General features: G+C 42.3%; 1 protein-coding gene across 2 annotated transcripts; it reads left to right on the forward strand.

The window, feature by feature from the left end:
• Nucleotides 1-1,947: 1,947 nt before the first annotated feature.
• On the forward strand, nt 1,948-26,365 carry nr4a3 (nuclear receptor subfamily 4 group A member 3). 2 transcript variants are annotated; one of them, XM_023331140.1, is made up of 8 exons: nt 1,948-2,137; nt 2,830-3,000; nt 7,717-8,552; nt 14,862-14,991; nt 16,291-16,454; nt 16,553-16,752; nt 21,390-21,568; nt 24,686-26,365. In XM_023331140.1, exons 1-8 carry the CDS (start codon nt 2,047-2,049, stop codon nt 24,946-24,948), a joined length of 2,034 nt encoding a protein of 677 aa, XP_023186908.1. In that variant the 5' UTR covers nt 1,948-2,046; the 3' UTR covers nt 24,949-26,365. The 2 variants fall into 2 exon arrangements, with proteins under 2 accessions (XP_023186908.1, XP_023186909.1); XM_023331141.1 differs by lacking the exon at nt 1,948-2,137 and adding an exon at nt 3,621-3,702 and having other exon boundaries at nt 2,917-3,000.
• Nucleotides 26,366-26,915: the final 550 nt, after the last annotated feature.

Genomic DNA, 26,915 nt, shown 5'->3' on the forward strand with positions numbered 1-26,915 from the left:
TGGATGGAAACGGGGATACTTCATGCGAGGTGATAACCACATGTAAAGACGGAACCGCTACAGCAAACCAGTAAGTAAACTCTAAATGAATGAATGAATGAATGAATGAATGAATCGCCTCGTATTCTGACTTCTATGGACTATTAGCTTGACAGATAACAAACCCCCATCAGCTGCGTGCGTTTGCGTTCGCATTAACTCAACCGCATGTCATGCTCAACTTAAACCCCAGCATCCTGTTTTGCTTTTTCTCAACTTTTTGTGTGTGCATATGACCTGTTGCTATATGAAGGCGCTCCACTGCCAGCCAGGCTCTTTCTTTGTGTGTTGTTTCCAAGTGAGGCTGGATTCGATTTTAATTTGCGCCGGGAAGGTATCATATCCTTTCTGGTTGTCATGGAAATGAGATGCCTCTCACTCACTGGCACAATGAAGAGGGGAGTCAGACGCACAAATGGGTCTGAGTGGAGAATAGTCCAGCCTACATTCATGCAGGGTCTGGGAGAGTAGACTTAATATTCTTTGATTTCATCCCTTCCCCATTTTTATATTAGACTCTTAGGGTTTTATGAAGGAAATGTGTCGCTAATGGTGTTTTTTTTTTAATTAATCTGGCAATAGTGTGACTGGATGCGATTGTTTGCTGGTTTCTTATGGAAAATACTAGGACCGTATTAGTTTTTCCATTAACTTAAACCGTCCATTTTATCTATGTACACGGAAAAAAACATTAAGACTTTCTAATTAGGTCAAATGATTAAAGTAGTGGTCAGTCACATTATTCCATATGGTGTAAGAGAAAGAAGAAGAAGAAAAAACACAGCCACGGGCATTTCTACATTTCTTGCACCTTAAGTAATTTCCCTTGAAGACATGTGTTGGCAGCACGTTGTAATCTATATCTTTTGCGCTTTGGGCCATTTCTGGGGAGAACTCACCAAGCTTGAGCACACTTTACGCACAGAGGCAGCCACTTCTGACAGCCTCCCCTCTCAGGGCTGATTTACAGTACTCATATATTTCTCTTCTCTCTCTCTTTCGCCTTTATATTCCCTCTGTTTGCTGGAAGCCTTCTCTTGCCCCCTGTCTGTCCGGGGTTATTGGTGTGAGGGGCTACCGGGGCCTATACCGGCGCTCCGGGGCGCGTGTTTTGCGGCTCTTGTGTCGTTCTCTTGGTTACTGGCGGGTGAGCGCGTTATTGGGGCCAGATCCCCTCCTTCACGGTGTTCTTTTGAGGACGAGGCACAAGCGAGTGGAGACTAGTTTGAGAAACAGACCCTGTCTTAGTTTCGAGGTGGAAAATGTGCTAATAAACATTTAAAAACCATAGATAAGAGCGCAATTACGCATGTTTCCATTTTTACCTCAAGAAGTTATGCAAGAACAGCAGCATCTTTTTCCTGCTATGCTCTTATCAAACATGAATGTTTTCCTCCTTTTTCCCCCCAAAAGCCCACTCAAATGGCTATACGCCTAATTGAATAATGACTTAATTGTTCCAAATCAGCTCTAATCAAATAAATGTTATACAACTATTTTTGTTTGTTTCCGTATAATTTGATACGATGCTTTATGTTTCTAGACTATAAAAAGAACATCCTGACCAACAGAAGCACAAAATAGTTGCAAAGTTGTAATGTGTTTTTTTCTAAAAACTGGGATTAGTTTGGCAGAAAGTGCTAATAAAAAAAAAGAACGGTTGTCGCGGAGATTATTAGTATTGTTGACACTAATACCCAAATGATGGTCATGATTGTTGTGACTTGCGCAAATAAACCTGCTGGACGACAGTAAGTGGTCTTACAACTTAAACCGTATCTCTGATTTTCTCTGCTTGCAAAGAGAGGGAGGAGAGAGAGAGAGAAACATATAAGACAATGTTTGACAGAAAGGGGGCGCTCTGGGTCTTGAAATCCGCCGGCATCTGGGCGTCCTCTTGCAGTTGACAGGGAGCTGGAGGCGCACAGCACACAGGAGCCCCGCTGGTTGAAAGGTTTCAGGTCCGACTCTCCCAGCACTTCCAGTTTATTAAGTCTGCCGCTCTGGATGAACCTTGGGCGGAGTGGTACGGCCGAGATCAGAGGCAGGAGAACTGATGGCCCGGACGCGCTGTTTTTAAAAATATTCACCTTTATAGGTGTGTAGATATTTCTTTTACAACTTATTCTTGTTGAATTAATTTTTTGGTGCGCACATTCTGGTTATCTTATAACTCTTGAGGGCTCATTTTTTTGCGTTAGAATGAAACCTGTCGCCCACGTAAGTGCAACTTCTGAAATGAGCCGATAGACCTTAGTTGTGGTTCTTAATATTTACTTTGCAGCATAGATTTTAGTCTTAAAATCAATCAGTGTTTGATAATGGGATGTGAATATTTGTCTGCCATGATATCCAAGGAGATTTGCATGGATTCAGGTTGTAATTTATTGTTTTATTACCTACATCTCCTTTCATGCTCTATTATGTCTCAACGCGTCTTTTTAGGTGATTTGTTGCACTTTATCTGTTGGAATTGATTTTTCATAAATAATTTCGTATTCAACGATTAACTGAGGTGATTTTTTAAAATTGTTTTTGATATGCAGATTTTTCTAGTTTACATTTTAAGAGAGTTAATTAGGTTTTTCTACTCTTGGAATTTGCTAAACAGAGTTTTGCAAGTTTACAAAAAAAATTGTGGCAATAATAATATCAGACCTCGTTCCTTGTTTTTGTGTCGGGGTGTGTATGTGTGTGTTTGGATTTTGTTGATCGCTGCTTGCACAGGGGAGTCATCACCCACCTTTTCTTTCAGTTCCCCTCTTCTAACCCACACATGTGACCCTGCAGGCACAGGTTCGGAAGAGCGCGCCCAGCCGAGCTCGGAGCAACGGCGATCGGATCCCTCCTGTGCCACGTCCGCCGAGTCCTCCCCGCTCCAGGAGCCTTGCCCCGGCCGCAGCCACGACACCCCTAAACCCCGGACACCCAGCACCATTCAGCGCGAAGCTCTTTCACCAGGTATACTTGGACTCGTCTTTCTTTCTTTCTTTCTTTCTTTCTTTCTTTCTTTCTTTCTTTCTTTCTTTCTTTCTTTCTTTCTTTCTTTCTTTCTTTCTCTCTCTTTCAGTTGATGCTTTCTGCAGTGACAGCTCTCCCTGCGCCCTTTTTTGCGGTGTGTTTGATGGCAGACAGTGAATTTCATATTTCAGAAGCTACATCATAATTTAAATCTGAATTTAATCAAACACGACGTGAGTAAATCCTCCAGGTTTTTTCCCGATCAAATAAAGAATTAAGAGTTGTATGATTTGTGAGTACGTGTGTGCGTAGGAGTGTTGGTGTCAGTGACATTTCAGTCATTAAGATAAGAGATTGGTGCTGGGTGGGGTGTTTCAGTATTCTTTTGAGAACCTCACACACTTTCGTTTCAGTGCTTTACAATGAGCCCCTCAAACTGAAGGCTTGTCATGTAAATGCATCTATCTGCTTTTGTGTATTTTCACAACATATCTATAACTTTATTCTTCATGTGTGTAAAGAGGCCTCTGAATTTGATTTTTGTTTTATTTATTTGACAGTATTAAGAAAAAAAAATGTTTTCTAATTGATGTGTGCAACTTCATGTTTTTATTTGTTAGATCTATGGCATTCTGACAATGAACAGGCGCGCTCAGTTATTGGAACAGCTGCAGTTTGTCCAGTTGAAATGCACATCTCGAGGTTAGAGACTGTTTCCCTTTGCCTCACTGTACTCTGCACCCCCTTTTGTCTGACTCTGCTTGGGTTGTCTGTCCTTCTGCTTGCATATGCACACGCACACACACACACGCACACACACACGGTTGTATTTTATGAAGTGTAGGGAGATTTAATGCTGGTGCTGAAGTCGACAGAAAACCAAACTTTCACCTATGAAAAAATCTTACGTGTCTGGAGGAGGATCTAAATCTGTGAAGCTGGGTGTGTGTTGGTGAGGGTTGAGACTTGACAGAAGCGGTTCTACAGGTTCTCCTCAGGATGAGGGCGCATGTTATTAGCACAATGAGATACTTGTTGACATCCTGAACATCAATGGTGGAGAAAAAAAAAATTTGTGCATGCTTTTATTTAAAAAGAAATAATAATAATAATAATAATAATAATAATAATAATAATAATAATAATAATAATAATAATAATAATAATAATAATAATAATAATAATTGCTCTTCAAAAGCATTAGCTAGTAATCTGACAGGGACCAACGTGAAAATGTTCCATCTTTAATATTTCTCACTTCTTCTTGAGCTCACCTGAGGCAAAGTCAACTCGAAAAACCTTTAAACTTAAACTCTCCTGACAGCCTAATGAGCTGCTGCAAGGTGTGTCAGGACATGGCAGGTGCTGGGAGTCTTTTACACACACTTGCACTCTCACTAATACTTATCTGGGGTTTGACCTACTGACACAACACAGCCTCAAACGTTACCGCCGCACTCTCCTCTCGTCCTCTTCCTCTGATGCAGTAGAAAGAAATAAAACTATTTAGGTTTTGCACTGAAAGGCCCCATGACGCCCTGATTGCTCCATGCGTGTTTTTCCACGTGGGTTGTAGAGATGGTCACTCGTAGCGTAGAAGAAAAAATGATGACGTCAGGGACACGTAGGCATAGAGCTTGACTCATATCCTGAATATATATATATATATAAACCTGTTATATTGGTTTATAGGCTTGCCTTAGCGCTTTGTGTGTAGATACCTAAATAACTTAAGATAAAAATGTTTTGAAAAGAAATGTAAAATCTTGCTAAATATTCGAATTCTTATTTTTAATATAAAATGCTAAGTAAATAAATACATTTAGAGATTATTCTTAATTAATCCCTTAGATCTGTCTTAAAGGCAGAACTCGTGGTAGCCCTTCAGGTATATTTTAATTGCGCCACAGCTTCTAAATCAATGTGTCACTCTGTCTGCCGTCAGCAGTTTTTATGAGCATTTACGACCGCAAATTTAAACACGCCGGCTGCTTTCAGAGTGCCTTGTACTTTCTGGCGAAGTCTGTGGCCACCTGATGAGAAGAAACAGTGTTTTTAATGAAGTTACCGGACTTTCAGTTTTGCTGCAAATAAAGTTAATTGGCTTTAATTCCTCAGACCGAGTCGAAGTAAGGATGCCGCTTGGATAGACTGGAAAAGGAGGTTTGGTTAGCGCCCTCAGACTTGCATGTCCCGTGCCTAACTGGGTAAAGTGTGACGCGCAGGGAACCGTGGTGATTGCGGCAGAGTGCGTGCATGCTGGGCGTCAATTGGGAGCAGCCGATGTGTTGACAAAGGAGCAAACGCAACAAGCCTCCGGCTGAGCTGGCATTCATTACTGACAAGACGGAAAATGAACACTGAAAACCACGTCTTTTGATTTTTTTTTTTTTTTTTTTTTTTTTTTAAAGGGGGTCGATCGGGGTTGGCTGTCTCATTTTTTCCTTTCGCACAACAGAGGAGTTAGTGAGAATCAATTCCATAGGCATCCTTGCAGCGCGTTCAGTGGAAATAAAAAGGAAAGAAAATTAACTTCTTAATTTTTACATTATTTATGGATACAAGACAATGCGATTTGTCAAATTATTCTGAATTATTCAGTGTGTGAGCAGTGGAGTTAAATAATTGACATTGATTTGATGGCGGCGCCTTTATTAGACCCACAAGAACAGACTCCACATTCCAGGACTGAAAGCAATGCTGCGCTGTGGGACCTGGAAATGACGTCACTCCCGAGCCGAGCGCGTCCTAGTGTCGCCTTCCATTTGTTTTAAGATTTGAGAATGACGTCACGTCAGGTTTGCAAACAGTTTCTGTGCCAGCAAAAACTGGTATTAGCGGTACAAGACAACAGCAACTAAAGAAACAAGTTTACAAATACTGTAGATGCTTTACAGTAGCCTGCTAATGTGTGCCACTGGTTTAACAACGTCTGAACAATCATAAGAGTTAATTTAAAAAAACAATAGACTACATTTCATAAGTGTGGCAGCCATATTGGATGGGTTCCCTTACAACCTCCAACTTTGCCAGCAGGAGTTTCACACCAAAGCTCCAAATCAGAAAATCAGCAGAAACTGTTGTGGTGTCAACTAGCATTAGCAATATCAGTCAACAACTAGTGTTTTTCTCTAGATCTGTTCAAAAACAACAGGAACATGTTCACAGGAATGTTTCTCAGCACTCCTTGTGCCACTGGTTGAATGAGATACAAGGTGTATACTTTCCATTTTATACTCTCTGCAGCCATGAGAGACATGCTACTCGTCTGTGAGCTCTGATGTTTCCCAGTTGGGTAAATTAGAGGGATTTTAAGTTCTTTCTCTACTTCCAACTAGAAACGTGGAAAATTTGACTTCAGAGTACAAAGACTATTTATTTAAATAACGAGCTGAACTTGATGCACTGCTTGATACCGAGAATCAACTGGATTATGTGATTTAATTGAAATTACTTTCTTTTTTGGATGTGCCTCGAAATAACTTTTGTTGTGAAATAAACTGAAATCAATTGGTGAAAACCACCATCAGGGATTAACAAACATTTTAGGCCAGCTATCACACTGATTTGGATTGAATGTGAAAAATTATTCGAATCAGACCTAACATCTTTCTTTTTTTTTTTTTAGCAAGTTGTTTTATTGGCTATTTTCTTATATAGAAAAATGTAACATGAAAACCGACTCTGACCTATAAGTTTCAACACACTTTTTCATTTCAGAGTTTGTACGTTTCCCAAACTGAACAGTGCAACATGCGTGCTATTCAATTTAATTCAATTCAAAAATCCTTTATTGATCTCAAAGGTAAATTAAATGTTTCAATTCAGATTCTTCGAAGAGTTATTGTAGATAGCGATGGCAGTAATTCTAATATCAATAGATATCAATATGAACAGAATCACACAGCGCCCTGTAGATACATGTGATGACCAGCCCAGGTTTAAAAGGTGGTCTGTTTTTGTGACAGCAGCTGAATTAAATCAGAGGATAACTCAAGACCCGCCGGCTGGCGTCTGCCTCAGTTAGGGGAAATATCTGAGTATGTTTTTGTCTGTGTTTATCAGAGTATCTATGTGTGTGAATGTGTATGTGGGAAGTCTCCAACACCAGCGTAGGGTTCCATTATTATTTAATGTTATCTCATCTGCTTTACCATCTGACTAACCAGAGTGCGCTCACCCAACCCACACACACACACACACACACACAGCACAAACACAAATAACTGGATCTGAATCTTGCTGCTTCTTCCCCCTTCCTTACCTGACTAACCGCGTGGCCCAAATCACTTAGGTTTGAAGGTTCGCCTGTTGGGGCTTCACATATTCCTGCTGAGTAATTGTTCAACACAAGTGCAAGGAGTGTAAAAGCATGACATGAAGTGAATGGCACTGCGTGACAGAAATAAGGGAGGGAAAAGGTGCATCCAGTTAAAAACTGCCTGTTCCAATAGAGCTATGCAGAAGTTTTTAGTCACTGTTTGACTGGTAGGCTGATGTGCACGAGCCTCTAATAGATTCTGCTTTTTCCTCTAGATTTATTGTAGCATCTGTCTCAAAATCCCACCCGTATGTTGCATATCTATTTAACAATTGTTGCTATAGGCTTCTACTGTACTCCACTAACACAATAATATGCTTTTTGAATAAAAATGCCGTGACTGAGTTGTGTAATGTAGCTCTGACCCGTCTGTATGCCCTTTGCCCCCCCCGCAGACATGCCCTGTGTGCAGGCTCAGTACGGGCCGGCCCCTCCAGGCTCCGCTTACTCCGGCCAGTCCTTCGGCTACCAGGGTGACAGCTACAGCTCTGACCTTATGACCCCGGACTACACCAAGCTGGACCTGGGTGGGGGTGAGATCTCTGCTGCTGCCACCACCTCCCTCCCGAGCTTCAACGTCTTTGTGGAGGGCAGCTACGAGCCCAAGTCCTCCTGCCTCTACCAGATGCCCCCCCACAGGCCTACCATTAAGAAGGAGGAGGAGAGTTACCCAACTGCCCCGCCCATGGAGGCCATGACCTCCACCACCATGTACTTTAAGCAGTCCCCTCCATCCACCCCCACCACCCCATCCATGACACAGCAGCCTGGGACCTCCTTCATGTGGGATGAACACTCCTTGGGCCCCCAGTCTCACCCTCACTCCATGGGCTCGGGTCTCGAGTCCGGACCCCTCAAGTCCCCTCGCTTTTCGCACTTTTACCAGCACTCCCCGCCTCACAGCGGCGGCAGCGTTGGCGGCTACGAGAGCCTCGGAGGGGGGCTAGTTCGCACCTCATCCTCTTCGTCCTCATCTTCTTCGTCAGTGTCCCACCCGCACGGCCAGCACCTGGAGCAGCCCATGTACCAGCTGCACCGCGGGGCCGGGGGCAGCAGCCTCGCATTCCGCTCTCTGGCTCTGGGACCGTGTGGCCCCCTGCTAGGGGACAGCCTTCCCTCGCCGCCCCCTCGGGGCCCACAGGGAGAGGGGACCTGCGCGGTGTGTGGGGACAACGCAGCATGCCAGCACTACGGCGTACGCACCTGCGAGGGCTGCAAGGGCTTCTTCAAGGTAAAAACTCTCTAAAGTTTTTTTAAAGCCTGTAAGTCAACAGTGTGGGACAATATGTCATGGATGCGAGACTGCATCACTGCTTGGTTTATTTATAAAGAACATTTTAAAACAGCCAAAGTGAGTCACTGTTGTGATAAAATAGATAAATAACAAAACAATAAGCCCAAATTAAAAGCTATGATAAAGATACATTAAAAATCCATTAAAGACTCTCAGATGGAATTAAATACTAATATACTAATATAAAAACCTGAGTTTCAACTATAAAATTAAGATTCTACATGGGCTGATGGTAAATAAATATATATATCTGCATGACTGGCACCATGCAGCAACAAGTTAGTTAGTTTAGTTATTTATTTCAAACACATTCACATTACAATGTATTTAGATAACTGTGTGAAAAGGAGGTAGAAGTATGAACTTATTTGACCTTGCTTTGTTTCTTTTATCGTTCTTTTTACACATTTTACACAAAACTAACTAAATCCGCTGATTTACCTTCCTAAAAGCCATTGGTGGAGTTGCCTCAATTGTTATTGCACTAATTGTTTTTATAAACTGGATATTTTTTCAAAGAAATGAATTTGTTGACGTTTTTCAGGATTTTTTTAAGAAAAGCAAATGTGCAGCTGCTGTCTTGCAGCCAGCTGACAGGCGGTGTGTAACAACAGGAGGGGAGGAGGCAGCATATATCAAAAATATCACTTTAAATGTAGGGATAACACGACAGAAAATCTGTAATCAACTTAGCTTTTCTGTGTTTTGAATTGTTCTCTTTCTCATTATCCTCTCCTGTTGCCAACGTCTTTGACCCCATCCCACCAAACGCGCACAGTCACCTCCTCCAAACTTACATCAAACTGACGTGTTTCTCTTGAAACTATTTTCTTGCTCTTGCCTTGCTCCCACTCTTACACCTTCCTCTCCGCTCTCTAAATCATCCTCACAGTCATAGTGAAAGCTCAGCACACCCACAGGGGGTCATCTCTCCCAGCAACCAAGTGGGCAAAGTGTCTGCATTTACCCAGGAGTGTGTGGTGGCTTGTCTTATTTGAGAACACAGGATGATAACAGCACTTATTCTCTGTCTGTAACACAGCCCAGCGAGTATGCCGTAGAAAAAGGTCTCCCCCTTAAAATCAAAGTTTCCTTTCTGCTTGTCAGTATTGTATCAGTGAAATTGACCACATTTCACTGACACAATACCAAGTCCAACATGAGTCAGGTTGAAATTTGGGCTCCGCAAATGATTCAGTCGTGCGCTTTTCATTCTGGCTGCCACACATCACATATCAGCGCACACGTGCTAATGCAAGATACGGTTTCAAGTCCAACGTGCAAGTCATAAAAATGCAACAGACCTTTAAATTTTTCTAGCAGCTGCAAGGTGGGTTTTCTTTAAATAAGTGAGTGGCACAAGAACTCCAAGTAGAAAGACATTAAAATCAGGTAGGGTAATTCTCTTGCACTATTTGTAATTTTAATTTATATATCTCTACATTAAAAAAAAATCCCAGCACACTTTGTTAGGGCTTTCTGCAGGAGCAAAAATGAAGTGGCAGCAAGACAGAGGGTGCAGAGGTAATTGAATAATGCCTCTGGTAGGTGGAAATGAATTATCCTTCTTTTCAATTAGGTTGACAATTTGTTTTTATTTAGTAATTAATGAAAACAGTGTCTGACGGCAGCAGGCTGCAGGGTGTGTGTCAGTGTCGGTGTGTGTGCGTGCGTGTGTGTGTGTGTGTGTGTGTGTGTGTGTGTGTGTGTGTGTGTGTGTGTGTGTGTGTGTGTGTGTGTGTGTGCTTGTTACAGAACTCAACAGCCACAGAGTCTGTCTACTCTTGCTGTGCTTCCTCTACACACACACATGCAGATGCAAACATGCACAAGCGACACATGCATGCAGCCACATGTAAAGGGAAACATATATGTAAAAATTCCTTTGTTCACTTTGACTCTAGGTTGTAGCACTAATAAGGAAAACCACTAGTTTTTCTTCATATGCAAGAAAAACAGGAGGTTTTCATATACAATATATATATATACTGTATATATATATGGCACAAAATACATGGGTTCTTTTTTACATATTTTTATGCACATTACCTCCATTATCGTGATGGTTTTATTGTCCCCTGAAATACTTCCCTGATTATATTTAATTATCTCTGAGTAGTTATGACACATTAATCCACAGAACAGGCTAGCTGTAAATTATTGCTAGTTTATTAATGCAATTCGAAGCACATTTCCTCATGAATTAATTTCAGATGTTAAACAACTTTTTCTGTCCCTCATTCTATTATTTTTGGCTGAATAATGTGTGCCATTCACTGTGTGTGGGTGCGTGTGTGTGTGTGTGGTTTTTTTCAGTAATGAAGTGAATCTATTCAGCTTGTATTTTAAAAAATTGACTCCATCTCACCTGTTTTTATAATGCATTTTGTTGCAAGGAGCAGAGCATTAAAAATGTGTTTTTATGCACAAGGGTGTTGCACAGCTCATCAGCTGATCTTGCTGCACAGAAATTTTATGTTCCATCTTTTGGAAAGCAAGTTAGTCATACCTAGTTATGTGGCAGAATGTGACAAACAGATGCGAAAAGTGTGTTTTTAAATGCATAAATGGGAAATACAAGTTAGACAACATGCACAGGAATAGGCTGCTGTTTTGTAAGTTTAGATCAACATTGTTTGTTCATCCACAAAGACATTGATAAGAATTTAAGTTGAGAGGGGGGGGAAAAGTCCCTACAGGGCTTTAATTTAAACGAAATATGTTACATGTCAAGAATCTGCCTCTGCTTGCTCCATCAGGGCCCCACAACACCCACAGTGTGCTTTTTTTTGGCAATTGTGCTCATTTGAGAGGTTGATTTTTCACCTGAACCCTTTTCAGCTTGAAGCGTGTTTAGTTCCCAGAGACGTTTTGGGGCTACAAAGGTTCAGAGAGTGAATTCACTAGAACTTTGTTGGAATTTGAGTTAAACATGGCAGATTGAATTTAACCTACAGTATACATGGCATCATTCTCTAGGTCACATAAATGGAAAACAGAGTCAGGGCCGACCCTAGCTTGAATGAGGCTCTGAGCAGAATTTGATTTGTGAGTCCAGATAAGAGCCCCCACAGATTCACCCTCTTTGTATTCATGCACACTCTGCATTGAAAGGTAACTAGTGAGCTAACTAGTTCTTTCCTACGTTGACAGTTTGTCACTCACCATAGAGAGTATTTATTTAAGAAATCTAAAGATAGAAGCTGAACATTGGTTAAATTGGAGAAGTTCTCTAAAATTAGGACTTTCTTCTTTATTTGTATAGTACTTTAATGCAGAACACTTAAAGTCTGTACTGGCAGGCAGGTTTAATTAGTTGGGCTTGGATTTACATCTTTTTTCAGGTACTTGTAGAGACTTATTGTCTGACACCTGCAGTGTGCATAAATTGTGACTCAAACGACATACAATATGAAACTAAAGCAGCAGCATAAATTACCTCCCACCTAACGCTGCTGTTAAGCCAGTCACTGGTTGTGAACTTGTCCCAGGAATTTAAATGTTAAATAATTTAACTAAGTCGTGTTTTTCCTGCTCTGTTGAAAACTATAGAGGAAATTTAAAAGTTTGTTCATTCTTGTTAAAGTTGAAAACAAACAACAACAAAAGAAATTCTGCAATTTATAGGGTAGGGGCTCTTGAGGGCCCCCTGCTGGCCTGGTGGGCATTAACCTGCAGTTTAAATCACTAAAGCATGGAGTATAAGAAACAAGGGGGGGGGGGGGGGGGGGGGAATGCAGCCTTATATATGCTGATCTGCAACGCATGTCACAGGATTAAAACAGACCAGACCTGTGTTACAATACGTTAATTCATTGAGCTTTTAATTGATCATTGAAAACTCAAGATTTTCTTCAAAGTAGCAGTCTTATAAATTAAACTTTGCAGTCAAACATAGCAGACTTTATTGTCAAACAGCCAGACCTAACTCAGCCTTTACGCACCTCTTTAAACCTGTTGCTCTCAATCCACTGCAGGGAAACAAACCAAATCCGCACATATCTTAAGTCTAGCAGCACTGAATCTCAGTAATGTGATTTCCTGGTAGAGAGCAGTGGCAGCAGGATATACTATGAGTGCATCCCACAGCCTTTCTCCTTAGTGTTCAGGAGGTTTCAGTGAGTGACAGATATGAATCAAAATACGCTGATGTCACACCATCTTAGCAGAGGTGAAATAACAGGAAAGTAGTTAATAGCAGCTGGAAGGTTGAACATTCGGTACTTTTTCATTATTATTATTGACAGAAACAAAGCAACTCAAAACGTATGTACCAAGGCAAGCGTACCAAAACAATAAATATTTATGCAATAAAAATATGCATGACACTCTTATGCATACCACCTGCAAACTCGTTTCTGTGGGGCCACTGTTTCTCGCTGACCCCGCGGTAGACCTGTTAAAGGTGTGAACCCACGTTGACATGCAGAGGCTGCCTGCGTCGCCCCGGCCGCTCTTCCTATTCTGACTAAGCGGATGCTGATTTCCCTATAAACTCCGTTAATAGCCACAACTACCTTATCCCCGGCGCGCACGGGTCAGCGGCCATTGAGGCGCAGAGAGCGTAATCCGCCGTGGTGCCATGGCGACCGCTCTCATCCGGCCCTGGCGCCTCCTTTGATGCGTCGGCTCCGCAGCCGCGCGCAGCCCACAGTGTAATTGGTGTGTGATTGGTCTCTCTGGGGACGCGGGCATGTGTGGCGCAAGGGTCTCCTAATTGGATTTATTTGTTTTGATACATTCTAGAGGCGTTTAAAAGAAGAATAGGAGGCTGCGGCACTTTCCGTGTGTTCCGTTTGTTTAATTTACGGCTTGTTCTAGAGGCACAGCTTGACAACGTGTAAAATGTAAACAGTCTGCAAATAAAAGCATTTGCACTTAACAAGCGCCTCTGCGATCATGTGAAGTCAGGAATTACCACAGGGGATGTTTTGAGTGTCTTTGGTAATTGCTTGATGCCTGTACTAAACACATGTGTGCGTTTAACATCAAAATGAAGAAAAGAGTTAAGCTCTCGGTAGAAATGTGGGCTGTTCTTCATAGGCAGGCATGCTGATGATCGGGGCTGGTCTGATCCTGCCCTTTTTTATCTCAATGGAGCCTCTTTGCGTTATCATATCTGCACCTTAGGCCATATAAAAAAGAAAGGGGGAAAAAACTCAAAAGGGGTTTAATGAGTTTTAATCCCATGTGTCAAAGACTTCTGTAAAGATCCCCCCCTGAAGGTTTTACTGAAAGTTAACAATCTCATGTTGCTTTGTGGCTTGTTTGCACCAACAAATAATTACTGAGCACTTTAAACAAAAGTGCTTCAAATTGTCACTCTGCTCTGTAAAAATCTAAATGGAAAAACAGTCAGTAAACGTGGCTTTCTCAGTCCTCCTCCACCATCCTTTGTTTGAGCTAATAATAAAAAAAGGACTGAATGTCCAACCTTCCAGCTACTATTAACTACTTTGCTATTACTTGCACCTCTGGTAAGAGGGTGTGACATCAGCCTACCCATATTACTGCATAGTCTCCATAACTATTACCAAACTGTGAAAACATTCTCACACTGGACATGAAATAAGCCTTAGAAAACTGCCGCTCTGTAAAATGAAAGCGCCCTGGGCGGGGAGCCACATACCTAATATCAGAAACTACCACTTGTTCCTGATATTAGAAACTGGCGCATGTTTGATGTCTTCTCAGATATTATAAATTGCCTTTGATTCATGAAAACTCCGGGTTCTTTCGGTCCTCCCATGTGGCTGTTTTGGTTTTCATTTTAATAAGGTCAGCAATAGCAGCGCGGGCCACGCAGCAGAGGAGAAAACAGCACCCACGGGGCCCACTGAGAGAAGCGCGAAGCTGTGCGTGTGGCTCGGAAAAGGTGCCACGAGCTGACCCGGGAGCCTTCACGGACAATCTGATCACGCAGACTCCCCCCGCGCGTACCCTCCCAACCTCCTCTCGCGGGACCTGGATCCTTACGCCACGCGCTCCGGCCCCCATTGTCAGCCCCGGCTGTAATAAAATTGTCCCTGCTGCAGGCGAGGCTTGTTGGAAAATTAATTTTATCTAATTATACTGATGTCACCGTCGCCTTTCAGCGCGTAATTAAAATCTGACCTGCGAGCTTCTGCTTCCTGCTCTTCGATAGGGGAGGAAAAATTGAATTAAACAAATCAAATATTAGGTGCTGATTGTGTTTGGAGGCTGATCATCGGCATGTCTTGGGTTTTTTTTTTATTGTCATTCCAGCGCACCGTGCAGAAAAACGCCAAGTATGTGTGTCTGGCCAGCAAGAACTGTCCTGTGGACAAAAGGAGACGCAACCGCTGCCAGTACTGCCGCTTTCAGAAGTGCCTAAGCGTGGGCATGGTGAAAGAAGGTAAGGAGCATCCCACATGAAAGAAACTGCTTACATAAAACATTATCCTGATTTCTAAAGTATTCACAGCTTTCTTTTCCCCAGTTGTCAGTAGGTTTTAATGGGATTGTATGCGGTAGTCCAACAAAGTGGTGCATGATTGTAAAATGGAAACAAATGGATGCATGGTTTTGAGATTTATGCCTATTTAAAATCTGAAAAGTGTGGCATGCATTTGTATTTACCCCTTCTGAGTCAGTGCTTTGTAGCAGCGGCTGCTAGTTTTTTCGGGATAGTGGACAGAAAGCATCTGTGAGCATACATTTTTAGCCTTTCCCCAGATTCTCAATTGGATTTAGATCTGGACTTTGTCTAGGCCATTCTCACAAGAATAGGCTTTGATTTAATCAGCTTCCCTTACCCTGTGCAAGAAAAGTATCCCTGCTAGGGTAAAGAGGTCATTCTGCTTCATGGTTCACAACGAGGATGGAGATGTTGTGTTTTGCATGTTGCCCAAAAAGTACATTTCTTTCCAGGAGTGCATTCTTCTACATCTTTGACAAATAGCATCAAGTAAACTGTATTTCTCATGGTTTTCTTCTATGTGTCCAGATTTAACTGGCCCACTGATAGTTGTCGTGGCGACAGATTCTCCATCCTGAGCTGAGGATGTAATTCTGTTAGTTCACTAAACCTTCGAGGCCTTCACAAAAGATGCAAATTAATTGAGTTGCTTTGTCACTCAATTAAGTGACAAAGCACTTTTTGTGTCACATAAAGTGCCAAGAAAATATATTAAAGTTTGTGTTTAAATTGTCACAAAATGTGAAACATGTCCAACGTTGTAACGATTTTTGTGATTTTTCCCTCCTGCTGGTGTTCAGGAGGCCGGTAATGACCGAAACCACACACATTCATGCTGTGGACAAAATCCAACCATACAAAATAAACCACAACAGCGTTAAGGCTGGCCATCAGAATCACACAGCCTTTCTGTTTTTCTTTGCGCTGTGTTTTTCTCATGTGAAAAATCGGCGTGACACTCATACTGTCCTGATTCCCCTGAGGTTTCTCACCTGTCTCACACGTCCTGTAATACCCCCACCCACATACACACAGCACATCAATGCAAATACACCCAGAGTGCTCATATTCCCCTGCCACACTAATGCATGTGCCAGCAGAGCAGCTCCACTGCCACCTGCTGGCCTGCTGCGTGGGAAAGGTGGGAACGCTGGACAGCTCCTGAGGAGTTCGGGTCACTAAGTTGGAGGAAGAAAAAAAAATCTAATTTGCCCCTCGTCTTTCTCTGCTTCACAGTGGTCCGTACTGACAGCTTGAAGGGCCGCAGAGGACGGCTGCCTTCCAAACCAAAGAGCCCCCTGCAGACAGAGGCGTCCCCGCCGTCGCCCCCGCTCAGCCTGCTCTCTGCTCTGCTCAGGGCTTACTCCCACTGCACACCACGAGACCTTGACTACAGCCAGGTGCCCCCTCCCAGCTGTCCCCATCGGTCAGAAAAGCTCAGTCTGATTTGCGCTGGGTCTTGTTTTACAACTTCTTTCCTCTCTTTGCATCCAAACAGTTCAGCGCCGCCGACCCTCCATCCTCCACTTCAGACGCGGAGCACATCCAGCTCTTCTACAGGCTGCTCACCATCTCGATGGAGACCACCAGGTGCTGGGCCGAGCGGCTGCCGGGCTTCACCGAGCTCCAGCGTGACGATCAGAACCTGCTCATAGACTCAGCCTTTTTGGAGCTGTTTGTCCTGCGACTTGCATACAGGTAAGACAGATGTATGTGTTTTTATTTTTTAAATCTTACATCATTTTATGAGCATAATGGATTATAGTGTGTAAATGTTCTTGTAAAGCCGGTGCGCCGCTGTGTTGGTGTATCTCCAGAGTAGGAGGAGTGCAGCTGAGTAGTCACCATATGAAGCGAATTATGAATGGAGACTTTAGCTATGACAGAGTTCGCCCACAGAGTTCCTCTCCGCTCGTCTGATATCTGACGCACAGAGAATCCTGTGTGTGTGTGAGTGTGTGTGTGTGTGTTCTGCAGGCTAAAACTGTGTAAAAGCTATGAACTGACAGCATTGATTCCATCGAAACGCTGGTCAGCTGAGCGGCTGGAGAGGGTTGCTATGGGAGGAAATGCGTGTTGAGATCAGCTGACTGAAAGGAAAGAGCTGGATCACACAGTGTCTTGTAAAACCGCTCAAACCGCTGGAAGTTTTTATCACCATTGGTATCATTATAACACAAAAACTTCAATGAGTTTTTGTGCTGTAGATCAACACAAAGCGGCACATTAGCAGAGGTAACCAGAGGATCTGTACAGATCCACAGCTGTTGACAAGATAATTAAAGGGGGAGAAATTAAAAAATCTGGCTTTTGTTGAAGAATGGCAATAAAGAAAGGATCTTGTTAAAAAAAAAGGCACATGATGTCCCCTCTGGAGTTTAAAATAAAATAGCAAACTAGTATTTTTGTCTTGTTTCTTGTGCAAATAAATCACTACACTCGAAATAAGACAAAACTAACTTACAAGTCATTTTTCAGCAAGACACAGGAGCTAGTTTCAGGTGAATAATTCCTTAATATTGATGAAAAAGTGCTAGTCCCACCGTATTTCACTTTTAGTACTTTTCCATCAATATTAAGGAATTATTTACTTAAAACAATCTCCTATTTTTCACTGAAAAACCACTTTTAAGTAAATTTTCTCTTCATCCAAATGTACTAAGATAGTTTAACTGGAAACTAGAAACAAATACTTGGTAAGATTTTGTGCTTTTGTAGTGTGGGGAAGAAAGTGATTTGGTCAGAAGAAGCCAAAAATGACCCATAAACAGAACATTGAGTGTGGAGGAAGTCTAACACTGCAAATCCCTCCAAAGACATTCCAACTTTAAAAACTGCGATGACAGCATCATGATGGAGGGATGCTTTTCTAGATTCACCTTCCAACTAAAAAACTATCTTAAACATACAGCCAGAGTTACGATAGATCAGGGCTGTCAAATTAATTTTCATTTTGGGTCAAATTAAGGTCATAAATGCCCTCAAAGTACTTTTTGTGTCAGAAAACGCTGATAAAACTTTCCATTAATCTGTTAGTATATGAATAAATAACCGCCTCTGCAATTGATGAGTACTTCTTGTACAAGTGTCTTTTCACATTGAGTTAATTTTGAAGTATATAAATAAAAACAGATTTGATTTGATCAATAGAATAAAAGTCAAGCACACAGCTCTTATCTTGAAGGTTGTTTTTATGTGGCCCTCTAGAGCCAGGAGGGCCACATGTGGCTTAGATCAAACAATATTCATCTGTTAGAATGGCCCAGTCAAAGCCCAGACCTCAATCCAAGTCAGATTATGTGGCAGGTTTTGGAATGATCACAGATGCTTTACATCCAGTTTGAAGAAAAAAATGCAAAAAATTTTTTGTTTCTAGTTCCGAAACAATTTGAAGCTGTACTTGCGGTGAAAGTTGGTTCTACTTTGCGACAGGAGGGAACAATACAAGTGCACCCAAATCCAGTGTTATCCTATCATGTGACATCAATAAAACATACACAGAAATGTGTGATTGTAATGTGAAAAAAATGTGGGAAATAGGTGCCGGGCATGTGAATACCTTTGCAAGTCAGAGTATGCACAGAAGCACTACACAGCTATACGCAATGCCTTTACTGCTGGCCCGGCCCGACTCGGCCTCAGAGTTATCCTGGGTTACCGGTCCGCTCCTGCAAGGCATGCTGCTGGTTAAATTTATGGGCGGGAGGAGGAGGAGGGGAGATGGCGCTACAAGCTCGTCCTTTTGTCTGAGCTGTCGTCTAGGGCAGAGGACCAACACAGTCAGGCAACACAGAAGCGCTTACTCAGACTCGCTGACGATGTCGAAGTTTCTCTCCTCCCAGTGGAGGTCCAGGTGCACGGTGGGAAGAGGATGGGTGGTGGCATCACAGTCCCAACAGGAGGGGTGACTCTGAGTCACGTCAAAGGGCGGACACACACACGCACGCACTCACACCCATGCATGCGCTTCTCATGTTCCTATCGGCCTAACTCCCACAACATAGAGGAAACCGCACACAAATCTGGCCCTGTCTTACTTTCCGTGCTACACTGAGATCCCATTGCTTCAGCTCTGCTTGACCCCGTGCTGAACCAAAACGCTTTCCTGCACTGCAGCTCTCTACTCACAAGCGTGTGTCTAAACCCTGAGTGGATATGTGTGTGTGGGGGTGTGTGTGTGGGGGCGTGTGTGTGTTCAGCGTGCACAGAGCAAATTTGCTTCGCTCTTCTGGGATCCACATCACTGTGATCCCCTCCGTCACCAAACAGTTTCTGTGGTTATTGGCTGATAACCATGGTGACAGCGTAGTCAGGGGGGAGAGGAATGTGTGGCAGACTTCCAGCTGCGTGCGTGCATGTGTGGGTGTGCATGTGTAGGCGTGAGTGTCAGTGTGCATCTGCCCGGCTGCTTGACTGCCAGCCCGTCGGTGTAGTGCTGATCATGTGCTACTACCAGACGGAGGCCAAGCGGTGTTATGAAATGAAGCTGAGCTTTTAGCTGAGGGGCATCGACTTAATAATCAGATCAGAAATAAAAACAGACTTCTTTTTTTAATTATTATTATTCTTAGCTTGTTTCCATTTGTCACTTGCTTGTCTGGTTTTAAAATGTTTTGGGAGTTTTTGGAAAAAAGAGCAAAAATATAGAATAATTAGCTACCCAGTTTAGTTTTAGAAGTCTTATTGTGCAGGATATTTTATCTTTTATGGGCTGCAGGGACTTAGAGCAGCAGGTGTTGCAATTACAACATTGATTATCCCTGATCTTTAACAGCTAGTTTAGATCTCCGAGATCTAAACTAGCTGATCTCCTTTTGCAACTGTCCTTTTGCAACTGTGATGTTGCACATAATGGTATTGCAATGCCAGTTGCGATTTAGTAAAATTTGAATAACACAACAAGATTTTAACAAGCGGTGGTTATTTTGTCTGTTTGTTAGCTAAATTTGTGTTTCTTGTAAGTAAGGTAAGGTGTAGTTGCTAACATTGCTGACCAGCATTGTGCAGCAACAATTTGGAAAGGGGGAGTAGTGGGTCACTTTGTGCTCATTGCAGTGAGAACAAAGTGAAACTACGCTTCTCCAGGATTACTTTTAACATGCAATTTTAAAGGCGGTAACTTTTATAAAACATCAGCTTAACCCGATGACTGGCCGATGCTTAAATATGATCCAAACACAGGTGTTAATCTCTCTGAGCACTCTGTATTTTAGAAACCAGCTGGAGGAATGAAAGCTATGAAACGCTTTTCAAAGGTTCCTCTCAAGGTTTCTAATTGAAGTTTCCTGTTGAGAACTTTCATCTAGACTAGACTGTGTGAAGGGATGAAGTCAAAAACAAGCTGAAAGCTCAAAGCTCCTCGCGTCGCATCTCTTGATACCTGTATTTATTTGTTGCTCGGTGACTTGCAACTTTCTGTAGAAAATGCACGCTGTTTTTAAAAAATAAAACATAATAAAGAATATTATCACAGTGAGTGTAGGGAAAAGGGTAAAAGTGCCATGCTAACATAAATAAGCAATGTTTGGTAAAACGGTGAATTGTTTTTCACATGCTGTTTCTTGAATCCATACATCTATGCTTTGCAAAGCTTGCATAGTGAGAAAAAGTTTTTTTTAATGCATGTTTAAAAGTCTGGATTATGTGCATTGGGCTAAAACTTTGAGGGGGTAAATCTTTTAATCTGTAGTTAGGATAATTAGACACAAATGTTGCTGCTTCTTAGTCTCATAACTTTTAAACCAATGTTTGTATAGACTGTAATTAGTGGCTTCCAGGTCTTTTCCCTAATCCTCATTTTTTTTCTTTCTATCTGCACAATTATTTGTTTTCCTCTCGCTCTTTTTTTTTCTCCTCCGACCTCCCATCTGTCCTATGCGTCATTCATTGTTTGCTCCCCCCCTTTCCCTGCTCTGCTGGATAGTTAAAAAAAAAAATAAAAGCGGGATGTTGTGTGCCGTGAGTAAGTGATGGTTAAATGCATCCGAGAGGCCTTTTCATTTCCTCATTAAAGCTTTGTGTTTCCACTGCACTCCACAGCCTGGGAGCATTAAAGCTGTAACAGTTTACCTATCTGCACACACACACACACACACACAGAGCAGGCCTCTGCCCTAACCCTTCACCCCACCCTGCCACAAGGAAATGCAAGAGTGGTTTTAAATGCAGTAATTTTAAAAACACACAAGCTTAATCAGCCTCATGCCTCTGTTTGATGTGTGTCTTGTTTCTGGCTTGCTGGTGTAATCGTTTCCTTCTCCATATGTCTGAATGCATGAGGGGAAAATGCAGCATTTTTATGAAAAATGTCATTCTTTTTTTTTTCTGTCTCTCAGGTCTATGCTGTCGGAGGACAAGCTGGTGTTCTGCAACGGCTTGGTGCTGCACAGGTTCCAGTGCCTTCGTGGGTTTGGAGAGTGGCTGGACTCCATCCGGGATTTCTCTACCCACCTTCAGACCCTCAACCTCGATGCATCTGCCTTCGCTTGCCTGTCTGCCCTCGTTCTGCTCACAGGTAACCAAAACCCCCGAATCATCTGCAGGAAGAAATACATTAACGGTTACCTGATAAACACAACTTCCTGTCAATCGCTCAGGATCTCGAAGTTTACATTTAGTGATGTAACAAGTAAGACATTTAGAAATCGTTTTTTAATAGTTTCTCACCTTAAATGTGGTTTATGTCTTGAACAAATCCTACAAGATAAAGTCACCTGGATGTAAATCTATAATAAAAGGTGTGATAAAACATCTATATTTGCCATATGTCTGGAGTAAAAAGTAGGAGCTAGAGAGAGGAAAGTTTTTTTTTCTCTTTAAGAAAACACCTGGGCTTGTGTTCAAGAAAAGAAAAAAAACCTCATTCCCAATTTTATGCATGGTGGTGGCAACATCATACTCTGGGACTACTTTTCTTCAGAACTGTACTTTTTCTCTTGGTGGATGAAATTAAAATGAAGATGAATAATGAATAGGAATAAAACTTTTCTACATCAAGCAGACATCCAAGTAAAAAACTAAACAGACTTTTTAAAATAGACTTGATGGAAAACCTGTGGGTTCAGCTGAAGAAGACTGTGGGCAAAATCTGATTGATATGGAGAACTTTACCAAAGTAATATTAGCAAGTTAAGAAGTGGGATGTTGATAGATTTCCAAAAAATAAACCTTTATGTGGAAATGTAGTCACATAGTTCTTTAATTAATTATTTTACACATATAAATCCAGTTTATTATACCTTTTAATTGTACATTCATTGTGCTAACAGATTTGTGCTTTTCAGTTAAAATGTGCTGGTTAAATGCTTTCTTTTCATATATATATATATATATATATATATATATATATATATATATATATATATATATATATATATATATATATATATATATATATATATATATATTATTTCTTCAATTTGTAAGAAGCTTTAGTTGTGGGTGTTTTGGTTTTTTTTTTTACATCTGCTGACGTCATACAAACGCTCAGAGACACACATGTCAGCGCGTCTTGTCACACATCTCTGCCTGAAACAAGAACCCGATACCCAGAAGCACCTGCTGCACCTGCCACACACCTGGCCCCTTTAATCAGTGTCCACGGCTGAAAAATCGACACTTTATCCACGGACGGACCTCAGGAAGATGCAACAGTCTGTAGAATGCATTAGAAATGTAGCTTCAAAGGATGCAGCGAAATTATATGTTGAATTTTTATTCTTTAAAGCTCAATTTTGCAGAGAGACATTAATGTGCAGCGGGTAAAACTCCCCCTCACCCTGCCCCCCTCCACCTCCACCTTAAAACCCTGTCCTCCCTCACTCCTTCTCTCTCTCTCTGGGGGAGCACTTAACTCTGTTCTCCATCGACCAGCCCACCATGGGGCACGGCTCTGGAACGGCGTCCGCGGCTCTCGCAGTGGCACTCCGCCACCTCGGCAAAGCACACAGCGCGCAGCCGCGGCAGAGCCACCAGGGCCACCGGCCGATCGACCGCTTCGGAGTGGCCTGTGCAGAAAGGGCCCACATTGATTTCTCCCCAGGAAGTGCCGCGCAGAGAGAAACAAGGAATGGGGGAAAGAGAGCAAGGAGAAAAGCAGAGAAGCAAAATAAAGAAAGAAAAAAGGAGTGCAAGAGGTCTGAAAGGCGCAGTGGAAGGAGGGCTGGAGTAACTCTGCAGCCGCAAACACTGCAAACAAAAGGGTCACATAAACAAACAATAAATACACTTCCAATAATGGATACCTCAAAGTGAGACTGGTCTCAGAACCAGCCTCCCCGCAGCATACACTATCTTGTGTGTGTGTGTGTGTGTGGGGGGGGGGGTGGACACCCTGTTCTCAGCAGAATGAGTTAGTGTCACATTAAGTCTGATACGAGTGCCACTGGAGTTGCTATGGGCAGCAGTCTGCGGCCTGTGTGTGTGTGTGTTTGTGTGTATTCCTAATTGAATTTGGCTGCTCACAAGGCCAAATAATCAGCTAATTGTTGAGCACTGTTGTGACTTAAATTCTCCAAACTGCGGGGCCTATTTGAGCATCTGCATGCGTTCATTTAAAGTATTTATGAGCGGTAAATGCGCAGCATGTGTTTATTTCCATGTTTGTGCTATATTTCTATGCCATGTCACCATGTGTGTGTGTGTTTGTCTACACAATGTGGAGGAGGCTTATTGGGTTAGACGACATATTGATCTGCAGTGAATGAGACAACGTAAGGCTGTTAAGAACATGAGCCATACGGGCTAATGAGGTGCAATTCAATATAAAACAAGATGAGGCTAATGCTGTTTTACCTGAATGAGCTCTGATGTATACATAGATGTGTGGGTTTTGTTTTCCGCTGGCTTGATTTTTGTCATTTAAAACACGGTTTCTTTGTGCCATTTTAACTCTTTTACAGAAACAAAAGTGACTTTAGGAACAGAAATGGCCGCTTGTGGTGGACTATCACAGAGCAGTTCAAAATTATGAAGAGGAAAAACGACATAAATGCTTTTCAACATCCTTCTACGAATAAAAATCTGAAAAGTGTGTCACATGAGGACACAGCAAACATGTGGAAAATTAGACTGAACTGAACATTTTGACATACATGGGATACATTAAAAGCAAGGGGAAACCAACAGTGAGCAAACTGCCTCCACATTGAAGCACGGCAGTGGCAGCATCATAATGCGGGAATACTTACTTTTCTGCAGAAGATACTTGATGGGAAATGGAGAGAGTCACAGACAAGTCTGTAGGTGTTAAAGGCTGGATGTAGAGGCTCGTTGTGGTTCCACCCGGGTAAAAAAAAAACAGCGACGCTCAAGGGAATGGATACTTTCTGCGGTTTATCTTTTCTGTGAAAGTTGGTAATGACCTGACCGAAACAAATCTGCAGTACAAAACTGCTTCAAAGTTTCCAAATGAGATAAAACTTTCTCTGTATCATGTTTTCTGTATCTCTGTATCATGTTTTTATTAGTGTGTAGATTATTATTTCCAAAAAACCTTAGAAAACCAACGTATCACAACAACGTATCTTCATGAAAATCCAAATAAAATATATGCAAGTTGCATGCAAAAAAAAAAAAGTTTGCTTCTGCAGTGTAAATTGCAGCTCTAATGTTTTCTGTTTTCTTACTGCAGATCAAGTCCCGGGTCTGAAGGACTCGAAGCGAGTGGAGGAGCTGCAGAATAAAGTCATCTGCTGTCTCAGGGACCACCTGGGCTGCGGGGCGTCCTCCTCCTCCACCAAGGCCGTCCCTCCTCTGAGCCGTGTGCTGGGCCTGAGGGCAGAGCTCCGCTCGCAGAGGACCCAGGGCCTGCAGCGGATCTTCTACCTGAAGCTGGAGGACCTCGTACCGCCGCCGCCGTCAATCGACAGATTCCTGGACACCCTGCCCTACTGAGGACTCGGGCTGAGCGCGGTGAAAGAAACCCACGTCAACGTCCTGTTCAGGCCTTTTAATCCCCCGATTCCCCAAAGGGGGAGAGAGAGAGAGAGAGAGAGAGAGAGAAAGGGAGACTCTCCGTTCTGGCCGATGCAGAGCTGAGAGAGCAAATGGAAAGCCTCTTGCTTAGTGGGGGGAAGGGGGAACCAAACGGACAACCAACAAAAACGCTTTTCATCTGTAAAAAAAAAAAAAGAAAGAAAGAAAGAAAAATAGACAATAACTCAAAGACGCTTTGCAACCTTTTATTTGATCCTCCACTCTTTGTCTTGTGGGGGAGGATGATGAAGCTGAGTTGCACAGCAGAATGACTTGTTCCTGTCCTTTCTCCATCTGGGTGGCAGCTCACTTTTGCAAAAACAAAAAGAGAGAGAAGGGTTTATGAGTACTGTTTTGATCTGTGCTTTGGCCTCGCTCATTCTGTCCAAGGACTACTTCTTTTCAGAAAAGGTCAAGTCTCTGTGGGGCAGAAAGTTTGCTGAGCTGTTCGTGCCCCTGTGAGATTCAAGTTTGCTCCTGCTGATAAGAGGAAGGGGGGTGTTTTCATACTGAAGTGTAGAGAAATGTCAGAGGTCAGACATGAAGGGCAGAAACACGTACAAATATTTCATAACCACGTGGAAGTGGCTAACGAGGCAGGCTCTTAATTACAAAGTGCAATTTCACCACAAAAAGGAAGACACGGTGGAGGGAAGGTCTAATTTCAAACTCTAAATTATTTTAATACAAAGACTTTTTTTCTGCGTGTGGCTTTTTACGCAGCAAAGGACAAACTGTGCACTAAACGATCCATGACTGAGACACCCAGACTTGAACTCGCTCTTCTGTGTCGTTTTTTTGTTTTGTTTTGTTTTCTTCTTTTCTATTATTATCTCATTTTTAAAATCACAGGTTGGGGTTGAACATGTGGAGGAGCGCACATGGTCACAGATTGGCTTGTAAAGCACTTACAGAGAAGGAAGGGCTACGAGTGCAGACACACGCCCTGGCCGCTCGGGCCGCGGGGCGTTCGACAGATCCGGGAGGGAGGGAGGAGAGAGGAGTTTTGTGGAGGGGTGGGTTAAACATTCCACGTTTATGCTCTCTTTTTTGGTTTTCCTTTACATTTCTGTCGTGGATGCTGCGCAGGAGTCCCTGAGCCTGAGAGAGGTCAGGATCGTGGTGCAAGATGCCGAGAGCTGCCATCGCATTTCACAAAAACGGCTCCGGCTGCGTTTGCTGCGCGGGGATCTCCCCAGGCCTCCACCGCCCACTCACACCCTCACAGGAGCAGTTTTAAAAGGAACGAAGCAAATTACAGATATATAAATATAATATAAATATATATATATATACATATATATATAAATAAAAACTAATATTTTGAAGTGTTTTTAGCTTTTTCAAATATTGTGGTACAACTTGTGCATTTTCTTTTTTCTTAAAAAGAAGAGAAATGAAAAAGAAAACAACTTGCTGTTTTTCAATGTACGTCTTTGGTTTGAGTTTCCTGTTCGATATATATATATATTTTTTCCTCTCTTTTGTTCACTGGATTTTCTGTTCAGCACTTTGAAATCATAAACTAGTTCTGATTATTCTGACCCTTTGCGTCCTGTGTTGTGATTCTTTGTTATTAACTTTTCATGAAATACAAAAACATTTTAGCATTTGCATTTCAAGATACAAACTTGTTTTCTTGTCAAAGAATGTATACCCCTTGAACTGTTTCTCACTTTGTCACTTAGTAACACTTTGTTGTGTTTTTAATGTCTGCGCAACCCAGAGACCTTTATTTAACCATACCCAATGTGTAAAAAGATTTAATGCCCAATGATGCAGTGCAAAATACAAACTAATTTGGGAACAGAGATACAGACTATCACAAAATTGCGGCACGTAGTTGTAACCAGCCCCCTGAGACAATAATTTGTAAAAGTCCTTTC

This window comes from Xiphophorus maculatus, chromosome 3 (assembly GCF_002775205.1).
Source record: "Xiphophorus maculatus strain JP 163 A chromosome 3, X_maculatus-5.0-male, whole genome shotgun sequence".
In the NCBI taxonomy this organism is placed as follows: domain Eukaryota; kingdom Metazoa; phylum Chordata; class Actinopteri; order Cyprinodontiformes; family Poeciliidae; genus Xiphophorus; species Xiphophorus maculatus.